We start from the raw sequence: 17,393 nt of genomic DNA, 5'->3' as shown, positions 1-17,393 counted from the left end.
ATATTTCGTTACACATTCACTTTATAAAATAATTTGTCTCACAAAAACATCATAAATCGACAATTAAATGTTTGTTTTCAGTTGCAAATTGATAAAGCTTATGTGTTAATACATTGTACATGTTGTATACTGAATCAAAGACGGTAATTTGGTCATTTCCGGTATTTCACGAGTATTTGCACGTACATATACTTTATTAAATAATTCATAATTTAGACGATATATAAATACTGCAAATGATTTAAACATTGCATAATGGTTAATTCTCAAGTTTAATTAGCTAAAACGGGTAATTGTATAACGAATTTCTTTATGAAAGGTGAAAATATGCCTTAATCTGAACCCAAAAAATCGGATTGTTTGTAATGAAAAAAACATTTCATTTTAAACAAAAAATCTTCCGAGTTACATTTAATATGATAAGTTTTGTATCTCTTTTAGTTGTTTAAACCTATACTTTATTTTTTTTAATCGCTTTATATTAAAAAAAATAATTACAAATTACTTAGTCATGATTGCTAAATGAGGGGACCATTGGAAGGGACGTTTTTAATCCTCTTTTGGACACTTTTTTTTTAGTCTAACACCTTGTATTTTATCAACAAGATAATGAAGTTGAATTCTATCAAAAAAAATCGCGGTACCCTGGGGTGTAACACAAACTCCTTAACTAGAGCGCTTTTGAGAACTAGCTGATGGACTAGTAGTGCATCTCTGTGGTCGTAATAATCCTCCCGTGTAAAAGACGAGATGGCGTCAAGGATTCTGGATCTCTTATATCTGAAGATATATATGTAAGTGGGCGATTGTTTATATGCGTTTCAATCTCAGTGAGTATTGTTGTCAAAGATTGTTCGCTGACGAGTGCTTTACCAAATCCTGGTCACGGCACCAATATCTTGAGGGTTATAAACTTTTGTTGTGGAGGGAAAATAACGTCTTGCTAGTTTAGATGCTTTATGATCGTAAGATAAAAGATATACGTAACAATAACGTTACGTTACATTAACAATAGTGTGCGCGAAAGTAAGGAAAACAATTACACAAGAACATGATCTAAAATCTTGGCCTATATTCACGACAAAACCCTCCATCCTATCCTGGGAAAGTGGAATCCTTGGTGGAATTGATTGAAATATTACTCTATAAAACAAAAGGCATACAACTCAAAACAATGTCAACAACTTATAGACATATGCCGAGACAACTATTTGGAACAAGTCGTAACAAAACCAACACATTACATAGAAACATCACAGTCCATACTTGAACTCTTTTTTACTTATATTAGCTCCAACCGTAGAAGATAAAACTGATGAATCAAACTTAAAACCTAGAAAAGAAAAAAAAACAACACCTAGATTTTAAAGTTTTCCTATGCAACAAAGCAAATACTGAACAAATTGAAGAAAAGCTAAATAACATAAACCTTAACGATATTACGAACCCAGGAAAACTTACAATGGATGAACTTTGGGATAATTTCAAAACAAAGGTATTTAAAAAAAAAACATGGAAGAGTCAATTCCTACTAAAATGATAAATGACGCAAAACAGAAACTACCATAAAATCACTGATTAGAAAAAAAGGAATATAGTGTTCAAAAAAGTTAAAACAAACTCGCACAATGAAACGTATAAACAGTACAGGGACACAAAGAAACTAATTCAGAAAGAGACAAGAAAAGCTTGTTGGTTATATCTGGAAAACATCATTTGTTACTATGAAAGATTACTGCAAACAGAAGAAAAAAATGGAAGTATATTAGGGCAACCAGAAAAGACAGTTCAGGAGTTGCACCATTAAGATCTGAGGGCATGCTGATAGATGACATAAAACTAAAAAGCTGCAATACTCAATAAACAATACTACTTTCACGTTTTTACAGCTGAAACATTGAAAATGATAAAGAACAAATACCAACTCTTTCAGACAACTATCCATCGCTGGCAGAAAAACATATGTAACACAAAAATGACATAGAAAAAATCCTAATAAATCTTGATCCATCTTAAGCTACAGGTCCAGATGAAATACCAGCACGCATTCTAAAACAATTTGCATCAGAACTTAGGGGACGACCATTTGATATTCTGGGGGGGGGGGGGGGGGGGGGGGGCAGGAGGATTTTGAAAATAAATAACTCAGCCTTGATAATCACAAAAATAAATGGTTTGTTCTGTGGTAGTTTGAAAATAAATAACCTGACTTGCAATGTATTGAAAATAAATAACTAAGCAGGTCTATAGCTTCTTGTGCCTTCAGCGGTATCAAAACCCTTCAATTTTTGTTTGCCTCGCTCCGCTCGGCAAAATATGTTTAACAATACTTTTGAAAAAGGCTAGATAAAACCAAACTAAATTAACTTTAATACTACGTATGTATGTTGTATGCAATACATGTATATTTCTTGGGAATATAAATGATTCATTTCGTGAAGAAAATTATAAAATACTTAATCTAATTATACCAATTGTCTTTTATAATATACTTATTACTATGTATTTGTGTTTCGTTAGTCCTGTCTCGCTATGTATTATCTTAGTATATTTGTATATATATTGTCCTCTTGTACACAAGTCATGCAAGTATGTGTCTGAGGTTATGAAATAAATCTTGAATCTTAAAATTTCTGCAGGGGATACTGATCTTTTCTGATTCAATGGTACATAATGACTTGACTATACATGTATTATTCATAATTAACAAATATTTAAAAAAATGTATGTTTTCGACTATCATAAATATAGTTGTGAAAAAGAATAATCAGTCCCTTGCTTTAATGAAAATGAAAAATCTTGCTTCAATAGTGCAGAAAATGAATAATCTGTCCTCTCAGTTTACAAAAATAAATAACCGATCAAAAACAAATCCTCCTGTCCCCCCCCCCCCCCCCAGAATATCAAATGGTCGTCCCCTTACACCACAACTCACTTTCTTTTATGACTGTTGCATCCTTCTTGAAGGACGTACCAACAGACTGTATAGACAGGCAAATGTAAACCCTATTCTTAAAAAAAAATATTGAAAAATACATGCATCTAAGACAAAAATATCAATCAGTACACATCCAACACCAATTGGATTCAGTTTAAAGACGTCATAAACAGTCAGAGAAAAACATGACATATGCATATATTATACCGATATAGACAGCCATGTAGTCTTATTGATTTGTTGTATCATCCCTTTATACTATCTTTAAAACAAGTCTGCCAGGAAATGATTAAATATCTTTGTATTTATAGGAACCCTTGTATAACTAATTTTATATTGAAACATACTGTTGTCGTCAGGAAACTTAAATGAACACTTTATGTTAAGGGTAGGATACTCTTTTAAAAGAAGACAGAAAAGGGATTGCGGGAAAGCAGACAGTATTTTGTTAAAAGCAGCAAAAAGAAATTATTTAAATGTTTCAAAGCAATTTTGATGTAGATTCAAGAAAAAGAAAGGTTTTTGGTTTTTTTTATCATAGAAATATTTTTTATATTCCACAAGATGAGGTAAAGGTCACTGAACAAAAGTTAAAACGGTTTACAAAAAAATATAATGATACAATAATACAAGTGTAAATACGTCTATAATAGAAAGACTTGCCACTGTTGTTTTAATATGAAGCAGGCATAACCTGTAAATGGGGACAACATATACTTGACCCTCTAAATGTCAGTCATATACTTGCGCTGCATTACGTGTATATGATTATGAGCAAACTAAACGCCCATTTGAAAATGTGGACCGGTACCACGATTTCCCGAGAACTACGAGAACAACATAATATCCCGAAAACAAGATTATGTATCCCGAGAACAAGATTTTTAATTGTGTTATAGGTGTTTTTATTGTGTTTTTACTACTTTTTACAATAATAAAGAATACTAATAAGAGATAAGACTCGTTTTTATTCAATAAAAATGCAATTTTAGGTCAAAAATTCGATTTCTATGTCTTGTATGCAAAATCCTTGTTGAACACAATATGGCGGACATTCTTAAGGTAGACAACTTAAGAAAATCAAAGTATTAGAAGATCTTAGAAGAACTGACAGAAAAGAAAAGTATCAAATGTACTGAAAGAATAGATTTTATTAAAAAAAATGTTAAAAAATTCATATAAAAACTGACAAAATATAACGTCCGCCATATTGTTTTAAGGAATAAGGAATTTGCCTCATACAAATCTATTTTCTGAAGATTGCGTGTACTTTTATTAATTATGAACGCCATAAACCTTAATCATTGTATGCTGTTACACTTATTTAAGCAAAAAACACATATAACACCATAAAAAATCTTGTTCTCAGGATATATAATCTTGTTTTCGGGATATTATGTTGTTCTCGTAGTTCTTGGGAAATCGTGGTACCCAATGTGGACAGATGCAGCGCAAGTATATGACTGACATTTAGAAGGTCAAGTATATCGTCGCTGTTATGCAAAAACCTCGTATCTAAGGTTTTCATAATTTTACACCAGGCAATAAAAACTGATTTTTTTTTATCGATTATTTAGAATTAAATATTTATGTTCCAATGTATGCAAAAATATCGTATCTTCTAACCAATCAATTACCAAGGCGAGCAAAAATTTCTGCACCTATATTGTATTTTTCAAAGCTTTTCATTATTTCTAAGCTATACATAATATATTAGACAAAAAATTGACAAAACTGTACCTGTTTTAATCTCAGCTGCTAGTGCCATCTTTTTTTTCTTTTGAGATATGATATTTTCGCACAACAAAATGTCTCACCAATCCGACTACACTTTTTCATCACTTGTCAGAATTCGGGTTAATGATTGGTTAGAAGATCAGATATTTTCGCATTCAGTGGAACATACATATTTAATTCTTAATAATCGATAAAAAGATTTCCGCAAAAAATTGAGATACGAGGTTTTTGCATAACAGCGACGATATGTTGTTCCTCCATAAAGTAAAACAGATCATAAAAAAACGAAAGCACACCTACAGTATGTCTCTCCATAACCTTTCAATTCTTTGATTATGTGTGCTTTTTCCAACTAGCATACTAGATTTGTTTCCAATTCCACAAGCTGTCAACATGTACTCGGCTATTTTTAAATTCTCAAGTCCTTGATCTGAATGTACTCTCATACGTAATCCATTATTTTGTACACCAAACTGAAAACATGAAAATCTGAAGAAAAAAAGTTAACGATTTTGAGTTCATTAGTAGAATGAAAAATTTGGGAAATTTTCCCGATTTTTTTTCTTCTGATTTTTCTACCTTAATTGGGGACTTCGTCCCCATATTATATAATATGAGGCAGGCATTACCTGTAAATGGGGACGAAGTCTGTATTAATTTTTCGTTTTAATTCTAACATGTTGGTAAAAGAAATGGAAATACCGTAACCTTTCTGATATTGGTTCTGCTGTTCAGGATTTAATTTGTTATGTTATTTAAGTTAGGACGTCATATTCAATGTACATGCAAACAAAGAAAGGCTGTTATCAGGTAACGTTTTTTTCATACATTGTATCAAACAATTATTAAAAATGATTGGGTGTTGAATTACTTCCTATATTTGTTGATGTGTTGATAAATGAACATTTTATTGAAAGTCTAATGCCAACATACAGGAAACAGAAGTAGATCTGAAAAAAGGTAATGATTTTGAGTTCATTAGTAGAATGAAAAATTTGGGATTTTTTTTTTTTTTTATTTTTCTACTGTAATTGGGGACTTTGTTCCCATATAATTTGACTTATGGAATAAATTTAATTTAAATTTCCATTTCCAATAACACCACATTTACCAGAACTACAGACAAACTTTGTGTTAATGCACTGATAGGGCAAATCTAACAAAATGGACTTGCGGAAACATTAGGAATACTTGCACTTTCTGTTCCTGTTCTCCATCCCTGTTTACTAGAAGCCAATAGGAAGTCTGCAACTTTTATAAAAGCCTGATTTGACATATATTGATTAACTGCAAGTGCGCATTCATCCGGCATGGTCATGATTTTTATACGGCAGTGTCTGTGTGTATGCAGGGACGAGAAGTCAAATCGCCATCCATATGCTACCCATACCTGCATTTCTTTTTCTAATGAAATGCCATTGGACCTAGAATAAGTTTATTTAAAGGATCTACTCCAATCACATCTAAATTTCTATGCTCGGTTAACAACAACACAATAAAATTTAGGATGCTTTATTGAGTTTGTTAAATTGAATTAACAAATATGCTGAAAGGTAAAAATTTTCATTACAATGGTCGATAACAAATTAAACATGTATAATACTCACTGTAATCATTAGGATCTTGTGTTCTTTTACATTTCTATTTCTATTTCCAGCTTGATTATTCCAGGAAGAAAATATATCATGACCAAAAATTGACAACAAAAACCAACATTTTTAAAAATAGCAATGTAACAAAGACCAGTAAAGTTTCAGAATGGCAGAGAGCAACAGAAGGGTTCTCTGGATTTACAGAATGTGACAATAGTAGGCCAACTAAAAGGAGAAGTTTGCCTGCAAGACAACCCCAGAAATATAGAATATGCATGCCTTGTGATTCAGAATCAGAGGCAGAGTTAGAAGGTAAAGTTTATTTTACATAACAAATCATTCATGTGCATTTCATGCAAATGGTCCGCTGTCTTAAGGTAATCTCATATCATGATTTAGTCACTGATTTTCAAATGTGCATTTGTGTTCCATAACTGGATATTATATCAATAGCTCCTATAAAAAAAAGTAGCAGTATGATTACCAATGAGAAGACACTCCACAGGAAATCAGTCCTTTTTCTAAAAAAAGTGGTAAACAAAAGACAGATTTATAATATGATGAGCTCTAGGAGGATATTGTTGCATGTTTGTTTTATTTATCATCTTACTTTTTTGGCAATCTGATATTCAAATTTTTTCAATACATTGTATTCTCCTCAGATACAAGTTTTAGAGAAATGGTATACTCCTTTTAGATGTTTTACATAAAATCATGAAATGAAATGACAACCAAAAAGAGTCTTAAGGATAGTCATGTTTGTTAAAGGTCTTTATAGTCATGTTTGTTAAAGGTCTTTCAGTCAGTAAGTGGTAATTTAAGACATACATCAACCCTTCTTCTGGATCATGTTTAACGCTGTAGGTTGCATTTTTGTAAATATTGACAATGCAATTTCCCATAGGAACTCCTTTTACGGCTTAAACTGTACCACTTTTACTATGAAGTTTTGAAAAAAATCTTATCTAGAATTGAAAGTTCATATGCACCACAATTTTCTTCAAAGGTCAAAATATAGGGCTGTGCGGCATATTTTCAACATTTATATGCCCTGAAAGTCTCAGAGTTTAAACTTACAATAATTTTCTTAACTACCCCTACCTCGAATTAAAGGTTACCACAGATTTCAATGTAAACAATATGCACGTGTTTATTTACTGGTAACATTCCCAAGCGATATTGAACAAAGTGAGCATAACTGGGAACCAGTATGTAAACAAAATTAATTTGTTATGAATATTCAATTTCTCCCCAAAAGAGGTGTGTTTTGAGCAACAGTTGTATTTACAAAGTGCAACCTGTAGATTTTAAAGATTGTGACTTTTTTCACTTAGAAATCCTGAATGTAACAGTTTCTTATTGCAGTTGAAAATACAATTAAATGGAGTTCAAGTGAGGACGATTTATCACCTGTATCAGATATAGAAGAAAATTCAACAGTAATTAAAAAAGAATCAAAATGTCAGAATACCGAAAGAAAGAAGATAAAGCAAACAGACATTCCACAGCAGAGTAAAATAGATTTTGAAAATTCTGATAATGAAACTGAGGCTGAAGGAAGTTCTAATAGTTGTAGGAATACAGCGCAGGTATACAACTATATTTTATAAGAAAAAATACAGGTTATGTATAACCTAAATAATGTTGTTATATTCCACCTATCTCTGTCTAATCGGGCGCAGAATTATTCAAGTAAGGTTACTGTAAACCAACTTACTTTCGCGAGTAGAAAAATAACACAAATATAAATCGTCGTGAATATGTAAACCTTGGATCTTTCCTTATTAAACTTCATCAAGTAAATCAGAAAATCAGGAAATTAAATAGCCGCGAAGTGGTCAAGAAAGGGTAAAACGCAAAAATAAGTTGGTTTACAGTATGTAGGGCTAGTAATTTTCTTCCTTGGAGAGTAGAGTGTTATTATTCCTTGTTAAACAAATTATTTTAAAAGGTTTTCAAACTCATACAGTAAGATGAAAACAGTCCCTATGAATGGCTTGACATTTATTGTTTAATTTTTTACTCAAAATGTTTTCAATGAATTTAGTCTGATTCTGAATGATGGTTTATATAAAAAAAAAAAACATTTAGTTTCATATTTGATTGTACAATTTGTTTTTATTAGAATGAAGCAGACTTAATTGAAGATGCAGACTCAAGATCTTCTTTTTCACTGAGTGGATCAAACACAAAGTCAGACAAGGTAATTAGTCAACTATAGTAAGAGACTTGTGTGCATTTATCAATATATATAATACCATCACAGAGTTTGTATAGTCAACCTTACACCCAGCCCATTGGACCTATAAGTCACCTATAATAACTTTATACAATACCATGTACATTCACTATTCATATGCACATTATATCAATTACGATGTTAATCATTATACTTTAAGTTAAAATGCCAGATTTTTATTAGCTAATGCTGAGGAGGCAATTTACTCTATCCAATGGCTATGCAAGAGACAATTATTTTGAATGTCACCCTCTCGTGCGAACCAATAAAAAAATGATAAATTAAAGGAAAATAAATTGAATTTAAAATCAAATGTTTAATAATAATGTTTTACGTTTTGGCTCTGACCTTTTTCATAGACTTGTCAAAATAATGAAAATAAACCAACTTGCTTCAGTTCACTTGATTTTTCTTATCATTTGTTACGTTGCAATGTATGTGACGACATAGTTAAATACTTGAAATTTAAAATTAAACAGTAAAAAGTAAAATCACAAAAATACTGAACTCAGAGGAAAATCAATATGGGATGTCTCTAATCACATGGCAAAATCAAATAAAACGAATGGACAACATTTCATAGAGAGTTAACTACATTTGACAATATCTGATGCATTTATAAAATTTAAATTATGTTTTTTAAGAAAATAAAAAACTCTTTTTTCTATAGAAAAACTTTTTAGGTAGAATCTTTTTTGCTTTTTACCTATGTTGGTGTCTTGTAGATATTAATTATAAATTGATGGCCATTTTCTAGGATGCAGATATTCAAGATAGCATTGAAAGTATTGAAATTCCTACCAGCACTGAAACATCAGCAACATCTGTTAGTCCCAGCCAAAAGACAAAAGTAAAAGCCAGTGAATGGCTTAAGTCCCTTGATATGAAAACCCCAACAAAGCAATCTCCTAGTCCTAAAGTGTTGTTAAAGGAAGATTCTGCCAAAAAGAAAAAGAAATTTACAAGGTATCTATTTCTATTTGTGTGGATAACTGAGATAAAGTGATGTTTATTTGCGTGTTTAATTATTCCTCATTGGCTAGATTCGCTTGTTTGTTTCAGAGTTCAGTTTGGTCTATTTTTCTAAACTAGTATATATTATTGTTTAGGGGCCAGCTGAAGGCAGAACACTGGATGCCAGATCTTCTCACAATAATGGATTCATTGATTCTTTGATTCATTGATTCATTGATTCTTCATTGATTCTTTTTTTTTTAAATGTTTGATCATATGTTCTTGGTTCTTGATTCAATGATAAATTTGACTTCATAGGGAAATAAATTTGAAAGTTTAACACTCTGTAAAATCCATACAAGTCAATACAGCAAGATAAATAGTAGTTTGCAATATATGTCATATGATAATTTTTAATTACAGAAATGGTCTAGCTGACCAGTTATATAAGTTACAAATAAGAGAACGATCAGCTGTTAGAGTGTGGAACCATCAGACTGTTACAGAAGAAAAAGGTAATATAAAATCATATGTATTTACAATCTTAATATGAAGAAGAATATTGTGCTGCTAGCTGTGAATCCAGTTTTCTGTAAAATCCCAATTCATTTATGGCTTGATGTTTAAAATACATAAATATTTAACTGCCATTTTATTTTTTCCTTTTAATACACCTTAAAGATTAGATTTTAGGATGCACTGAAATGAAAAGATGACAGTTGCAAATAAAATTTATGTTTTTTTTTATGATAAGGCCATACAAAAAAAAATCATAGATTCCTATCCCTATTTCCTCGTTTTATCAAAGCTTAAAATAGAATAACAGGATTTCTAGCGATTTTGGTTTTTTTACTTGACTAGACTTGTTCACCAAAAATGATAAAAAAAACTAAATACAGATATTCTTATCCCCTTACCCAGCCCAATTTGAAAAAAGTTTGATATTTAATTTCATAATGGCTTAAAATTGTACACAAGTATTTACTTCTATATTTATTTTGATTTGACAGTGTCTTCCAAGTCAATAGTAGTTAAAGTCCTGGACTATGAGATGCTGTATTCTTTACAGTTAGCTAAATGTGAAGACCTAATAAAGACAGAAGGGGGCAGCATTAAAGAGGAGAAGGAGTTTTATGTTCTATTCACATCAGAAATGACTGAAGAAATGAAGATTACTATTGGAACTATTGTCAGATTTTGTCCACCTTGGTAAGATTGGGTACTCAATGTGTGATGAATTTAATAAGATTTTTAGCTCACCTGGCCCGAAGGGCCAAGTGAGCTTTTCTCATCACTTGGCGTCCGTCGTCCGTCGTCGTTGTCCGTCGTCTTTAACTTTTACAAAAAAATCTTCTCCTCTGAAACTACTGGGCCAAATTGAATTAAACTTGGCCACAATCATCATTGTGGTATCTAGTTTATAAAATGTGTGGCGTGACCCGCCAAACAAACCAAGATGGCCACCATGGCTAAAAATAGAACATAGGGGTAAAATGCAGTTTTTGGCTTATAACTCAAAAACCAAAGCATTTAGAGCAAATCTGAATTGTGTAAAATTGTTTATCAGGTCAAGATCTATCGGCCCTGAAATTTTCAGATGAATCGGACAACCCGTTGTTGGGTTGCTGCCACTGAATTGTTAATTTTAGGGAAATTTTGCTGTTTTTGGTTATTATCTTGAATATTATTATAGATAAAGATAAACTGTAAACAGCATTAATGTTAAGCAAAGTAAGATTTACAAATAAGGCAACATGACAAAAATGGTCAGTTGACCCCATTTAGGAGTAATTGCCCTTTAAAGTCAATTTTTAACCATTTTTCGAAAATTTTATATATCTTTTACAAAAATCTTCTCCTCTGAAACTTCTGGGCCAAATTAAACCAAACTTGGCCACAATCATCATTGGGGTATCTAGTTTATAAAATGTGTGGCGTGACCCGCCAAACAAACCAAGATGGCCGCCATGGCTAAAAATAGAACAAAGGGGTAAAACGCAGTTTTGTAATTATAACTCAAAAACCAAAGCATTCAGAGCAAATCTGACATGAAGTAAAATTGTTTATAAGGTCAAGATCTATCTGCCCTGAAATTTTCAGATGAATCGGACAACCTGTTGTTGGGTTGCTGCCACTGAATTGGTAATTTTAGGGAAATTTTGCTGTTTTTGGTTATTATTTTGAATATATTAGATAGAGATAAACTGTAAACAGCATTAATGTTAAGCAAAGTAAGATTTACAAATAAGGCAACATAACCAAAATGGTCAGTTGACCCCATTTAGGAGTTATTACCCTTTAAAGTCAATTTTTAACCATTTTTCGAAAATTTTATATATCTTTTACAAAAATCTTCTCCTCTGAAACTTCTGGGCCAAATTAAACCAAACTTGGCCACAATCATCATTGGGGTATCTAGTTTATAAAATGTGTGGCGTGACCCGCCAAACAAACCAAGATGGCCGCCATGGCTAAAAATAGAACAAAGGGGTAAAACACAGTTTTGTACTTATAACTCAAAAACCAAAGCATTCAGAGCAAATCTGACATGAAGTAAAATTGTTTATAAGGTCAAGATCTATCTGCCCTGAAATTTTCAGATGAATCGGACAACCTGTTGTTGGGTTGCTGCCACTGAATTGGTAATTTTAGGGAAATTTTGCTGTTTTTGGTTATTATTTTGAATATTATTATAGATAGAGATAAACTGTAAACAGCAATAATGTTCAGCAAAGTTAGATTTACAAATAAGTCAACATGACCAAAATGGTCAGTTGACCCCTTTAGGAGTTATTGCCCTTTTAAGTCAATTTTCAACCATTTTTCGTAAATTTTATATATCTTTTACAAAATTCTTCTTCTCTGAAACTGCTGGGCCAAATTAATCCAGACTTGGCTACAATCATCTTTGGGGTATCTAGTTTAAAAAATGTGTGGCGTGACCCCCCAGACCAACCAAGATGGCCACCATGGCTAAAAATAGAACATAGAGGTTAAACGCAGTTTTTGGCTTATAACTCAAAAACCAAAGCATTGGGAGCAAATCTGACATGGGGTAATATTGTTTATCAGGTCAAGATCTATGGGCCCTGAAATTTTCAGATGAATCCGAGAACCCGTTGTTGGGTTGCTATTCCTGAATTGGTAATTTTAAGGAAATTTTGCTGTTTTTGGTTATTATCTTGAATATTATTATAGATAGAGATAAACTGTAAACAGCAATAATGTTCAACAAAGTAAGATTTACAAATAAGTCTACATGACCAAAATGGTCAATTGACCCCCTAAGGAGTTATTGTCCTTTATAGTCAATTTTAAACAATTTTCATAAAATTTGTAAATTTTTACTAACGGTAACATTTTCCACAGAATTTACTGGGCCAAGTTCATTTTAGATAGTGATAATTGTAAGCAGCAAGAATGTTCAGTAAAGTAAGATGTACAAACTTATCATATACTTAGACTAAATAACATTTGATTTTTACCGTATGATAATAGCATAGAATTAACGTATATTCCATATTTTTTCGAATTGGTGCTTAGCGGGCTGATATGAAAAGTTTATCACATGCTTCGATTGTTATCACATGCCTTTCCGTAACATTATCACATGGCATTCCGGTAATACTCGGCAAATTCCGGAAAATACACCTCAATACTACGTTTTCAGTGAAAAACATTAAAAAGTATAGTGCATAAAACAATTATTTGGATACTGGAAAGTGTATTGTGTAAAATAATATAAAAAATAAACAAAAAAAAAATTAAAAAAAAATTATTCAATAAATGCATTTTTTAAAAGTTTCAAACATAATTTAGAAAGCTACTTTAAAAAAGGTTGACTTTTCCAAACAATGTTCATTATGTATATTGTTGAATTATTTTTTTTTGTCGATTCGTCCATGTTAAAATGGGTTTTTTTTTCTGTTGAGGCATATAATAAAAAGATTCATATCGAATGTACAAAAATTTGGGTCCGACGTCCGTGAACTTTTCACTCTTTGAACTTCTTTTCTAAAAAGGATCAATTATATTTGAATTTGTTAATTTTCTTTACTGTTGAAGCATATGATAAAAAGATCATAACATGTCATTTTTCATATCGCATGTATTATCAGCCCTCGTTCAATATCAGCCCAAGAGCCGCATGTCATGAATCCATCTGCTTCCTTTGTTTAATATTCACATAGACCAAGGTGAGCGACACAGACTCTTTAGAGCCTCTAGTTTTTTTAAAAGAATTGAAAACCAATTGTTAAGAAAATAGTTGATGATCTTAACAACTGAAATGCACTTATCTTGATAGGAAATTATTAATTTTGGGTCAATGTCAGATGACAGCTTAATACATTACCCTGATATTAAAAAATATATATCTTTTAAATACTTTTGCTTGAAATAAGGGAGATGAGTTAAGACTTCTGGTTTCATAGATTTCTTCACACTGGTTCCAATAACATAAGGTAGCAGGTATTTTTAAATTAAATTAGTGCAACAAATGGCTATACCTCAAGCTAATCATGGTTCACAAAATGTTCAATTTGATGGTCAGTTTTCAGGACTACCACAAAACTGTTCACCTAAAAACAACCATTTTTAAAAAATCTTCATAAAGTATGAGTCACAGGTTATAAATCCAAGAAAAAAACAAATCATGCATGATGCTCATGACAGACACAAATTATCAGGATTACCAAGGAAAAAATTACCAAAAAATTATAGCCCCTCCAAACATTTTATTTCACTAAAGGCCTCACATGAGGCATGATAGTACAACAATATAACAAATAAGATATAATGCATGAACAAACATATTTACAAATGCATGAATAAATGGGAAGGTAAATATCATTTGTAAATTTGCAAGTAGTTGACATTTATTTGTTATCTCCCCTTAATTCTTGTAGGAAGGAAAACACATTTAAAAAACTAAATTTAAAGTCAAATAATCAAAAAAAACATTATAAAAAATTAGAATGGCAATTTTGAATGTTTAAGATCAGGTATTTAAACAACTACTCTTGATATTAATGCCAGAATTTGCTGATATGGACTTTTATTTATAGCATTTAATTGAAAACATAGATATGATGTGGGTTAAATGATAAACATGTGTGCAGCTCTCTATCTATAATAGTATTATTTGTTGCCATAGAACACCTCAGTGTTCCTAATATCTATCAATATAAAAGAAATGATACTGATTGAAAAATTACTTGCTCAGCCCTGTAGAGTGTTATGAAAAATTATTGCTAGAAACTGAGGACACTCATTGTTCAAGAAATTAAATTACCAAAGTCATCATAGGTAAAATATTTTGATAAACAGATTATCATTGGCTATCTCAACTCAATTACTTTTCTCACTTATCCCATACCGGCTCAAGTGAGAAAATCAATCTTTGTTGATGATCAACAATTATCTATAATCACACTCTTATTTGCTGTAATCTTCTATGAAATCATGTCAGTACGCTTAGCTAGTACAAATATCAAATATCTATAAATAGATATATATAGGAAGCTGTGGTGTGAGTGCCAATGAGACAACTCTAGATCTCCATCCAAATAACAATTTAAAAAAAAGTAAACCATTATAGGTCAATGTACGGCCTTCAACAGGGAGCCTTAACTCACACCGAACAACAAGCTATAAAGGGCCCCAAAATTACTAGTGTAAAACCATTCAAATGGGAAAACAAACGGTCTAATATATATATAAAAAAACGAGAAACGAGAAACATGTTTTAATTACATAAACAAATGACAGCTACTGTACATCAGATTCCTGACTTAGGACAGGTGCAAAAATTTGCAATATATTTATTAGTGTATTTTCCTTTGAGAATTGCATTTCTTTTATTTGCCATTTAGTTAACGTGTAAAAGTGTTGACCAAAGCACTTTTTTTTTATGAAACTTATGATGGCTACATATTAAAAATATGTGCATGATCACTGATTTGAAAACAAATTTCAGAAAAAGAAAGTATTCAAATCTTAAAATTAAATTTCTATGATACAAACATGAGATTAGAAGTGCCGCCAGTGCATATCCAAGATTGTCAACCCTACAAATTTCTCTCACTTTTGACTGCATTCTGAAAAAAGTCGGCTCTACACCTTCTTGAAAGTGGTTTCCATGTACCCTGGATTAATAGATTGTACGTGCACCTGCGCATTGCCTATTTTAAGTTCATAACAGTAAAAGTTGCAAGAATTTTGTCAACGCAAGTTTGTCCTTTTATGTACTTCATGAATATAAGGGTATAATATTGTATTATATTGACGATTTATTCCACTCTATATCTTGAATATTGCACACCTTTATCCAGGAATGATTTGAATATTAAATATAAGTATAGGCATTGGTGTTCTATATGGATATGTCTGGTGCCTAAACACAATGCAAAAAGAAATTTAGAAAATTGAATCTGATTGAATTTTTATTTGTGTCATTTGGTCATTTATGTTAAAGGAGCACTAGCTACGATATATATAAAAAAATATATAAAAAAATAAAGTATGATTTTTTTTAGATTAATCATTAATTAAATTAGAATAATGAAATAATAATTTGCTTTTAGCAATCAATTTGCTTCAATTTTGTTGAAATAAGCGATTATACATAATTTTTGACTGATTCACTTGCAAGTAAAAACGTCATCATCATTCTAACCGGTATTCATGTGAACTTCAATTTAACCCCCTAGCTAGAGACTGACAACGCATGCATTGTACGTGAACTGGTTATTTAAAGAAGAAAAATGTCAACAATGAAAGTGAAACTACGGTAAATCATTTGATTACTAATTCGATCCACATAAATCATTCTTATACGGTTAAAAAACAATGAGAAACTTATATTTTTAATCTTTAAATTAAAATCAAACAGACCTATAAAAACCAATTGCACGTGCTGGTTTAACCTATTCATATCTTTATTTGTGTTTACATCGCTTATATGGTCATCTGAGGTCAAATCGATAGTTAATTAGATGGCATCTGGATTTAAATACACACGAAACGAACCTACATATCATCTACCCCATGCTCTGTAAACTGTTTATTTTAAACGTTTGATAGATTGAATAAATGTTTTACATTGTTATTAATCAAATATGAGAATTTTAGTCAAATTGGTGACCATGAATTTGACAGCTAGTGCCCCTTTAAATCAAGCATTTAAACTTAATTACTATATTCAATATTGATGATCATGATTCACAAACTGTTCTATTAGCTGATTAGTTTGCAGAATATAAAACTGTGAATAATACAAATATTAATAACCCAAAAATTATAGCCCCTCACAAGTCTGTAGGTAGTTGATATCTAATTGTTATCTCCCCTTAATTCTTGTAGAAAGGAAAACACACAAAAAAGCCTTACTTAAAGTTGAATAATTAAAAAAAAATTTATAAAGAATTTCAATCACTATTTTAAATATTTAAGATCATGTATTTAATCAATTACTGTGATATTAATGCCAGACTTTGCTTATATGGATTTTTATTTATAGCATTTAATTGAAAACATAAATTTAATATGGGAAAAATGAGCAACCTGTGTACAGCTCTCTATTTATAATAATATTATTTTTTGTCATAGAACACTTCAGTGTTCCTAAAAACTATCCTAATTAAAATAATTGAAAGTTCCCTGCCCAGCACAGCACAGAAGAGTTATTTGAAAAATAATTGCTAGAGACTGAGGAGGCTCATGGTCCAAAGACACAGTTAGCGTCCTTTGGTTTTCATTGTCTACAAATATAGTGACTCTGGGTCAGTTCACGTCCATTCACGTTCGCACCCACTCATGTTCGCCCCCCTTTCACTTTTGCACCCTACATGTTCGCGCCCAATTTAAATCGGTTTTGTGTTTAATAACTTTGTAATCAAGTTTTGGCAAGTGTATTCTTTTAAGTATATTTGTT

General features: G+C 31.2%; 1 protein-coding gene across 1 annotated transcript in view; it reads left to right on the top strand.

Annotated features, from left to right (window-relative positions):
- Positions 1–3,334: 3,334 nt before the first annotated feature.
- Positions 3,335–17,393, top strand: part of LOC134721515 (DNA repair-scaffolding protein-like) — a 42,437-nt gene continuing 28,378 nt past the window's right edge. The window contains exons 1-7 of the mRNA XM_063584591.1: positions 3,335–3,456; positions 6,333–6,579; positions 7,633–7,856; positions 8,393–8,470; positions 9,264–9,472; positions 9,884–9,975; positions 10,471–10,669. Coding sequence (XP_063440661.1) covers positions 3,415–3,456; positions 6,333–6,579; positions 7,633–7,856; positions 8,393–8,470; positions 9,264–9,472; positions 9,884–9,975; positions 10,471–10,669 — 1,091 coding nt within the window. The 5' untranslated portion in view covers positions 3,335–3,414. The remainder of the gene's footprint in view (positions 3,457–6,332; positions 6,580–7,632; positions 7,857–8,392; positions 8,471–9,263; positions 9,473–9,883; positions 9,976–10,470; positions 10,670–17,393) is intronic.

Source organism: Mytilus trossulus, chromosome 6 (genome assembly GCF_036588685.1).
Source record: "Mytilus trossulus isolate FHL-02 chromosome 6, PNRI_Mtr1.1.1.hap1, whole genome shotgun sequence".
Lineage (NCBI taxonomy): Eukaryota > Metazoa > Mollusca > Bivalvia > Mytilida > Mytilidae > Mytilus > Mytilus trossulus.
This window is presented reverse-complemented; position numbering and strand designations above follow the sequence as displayed.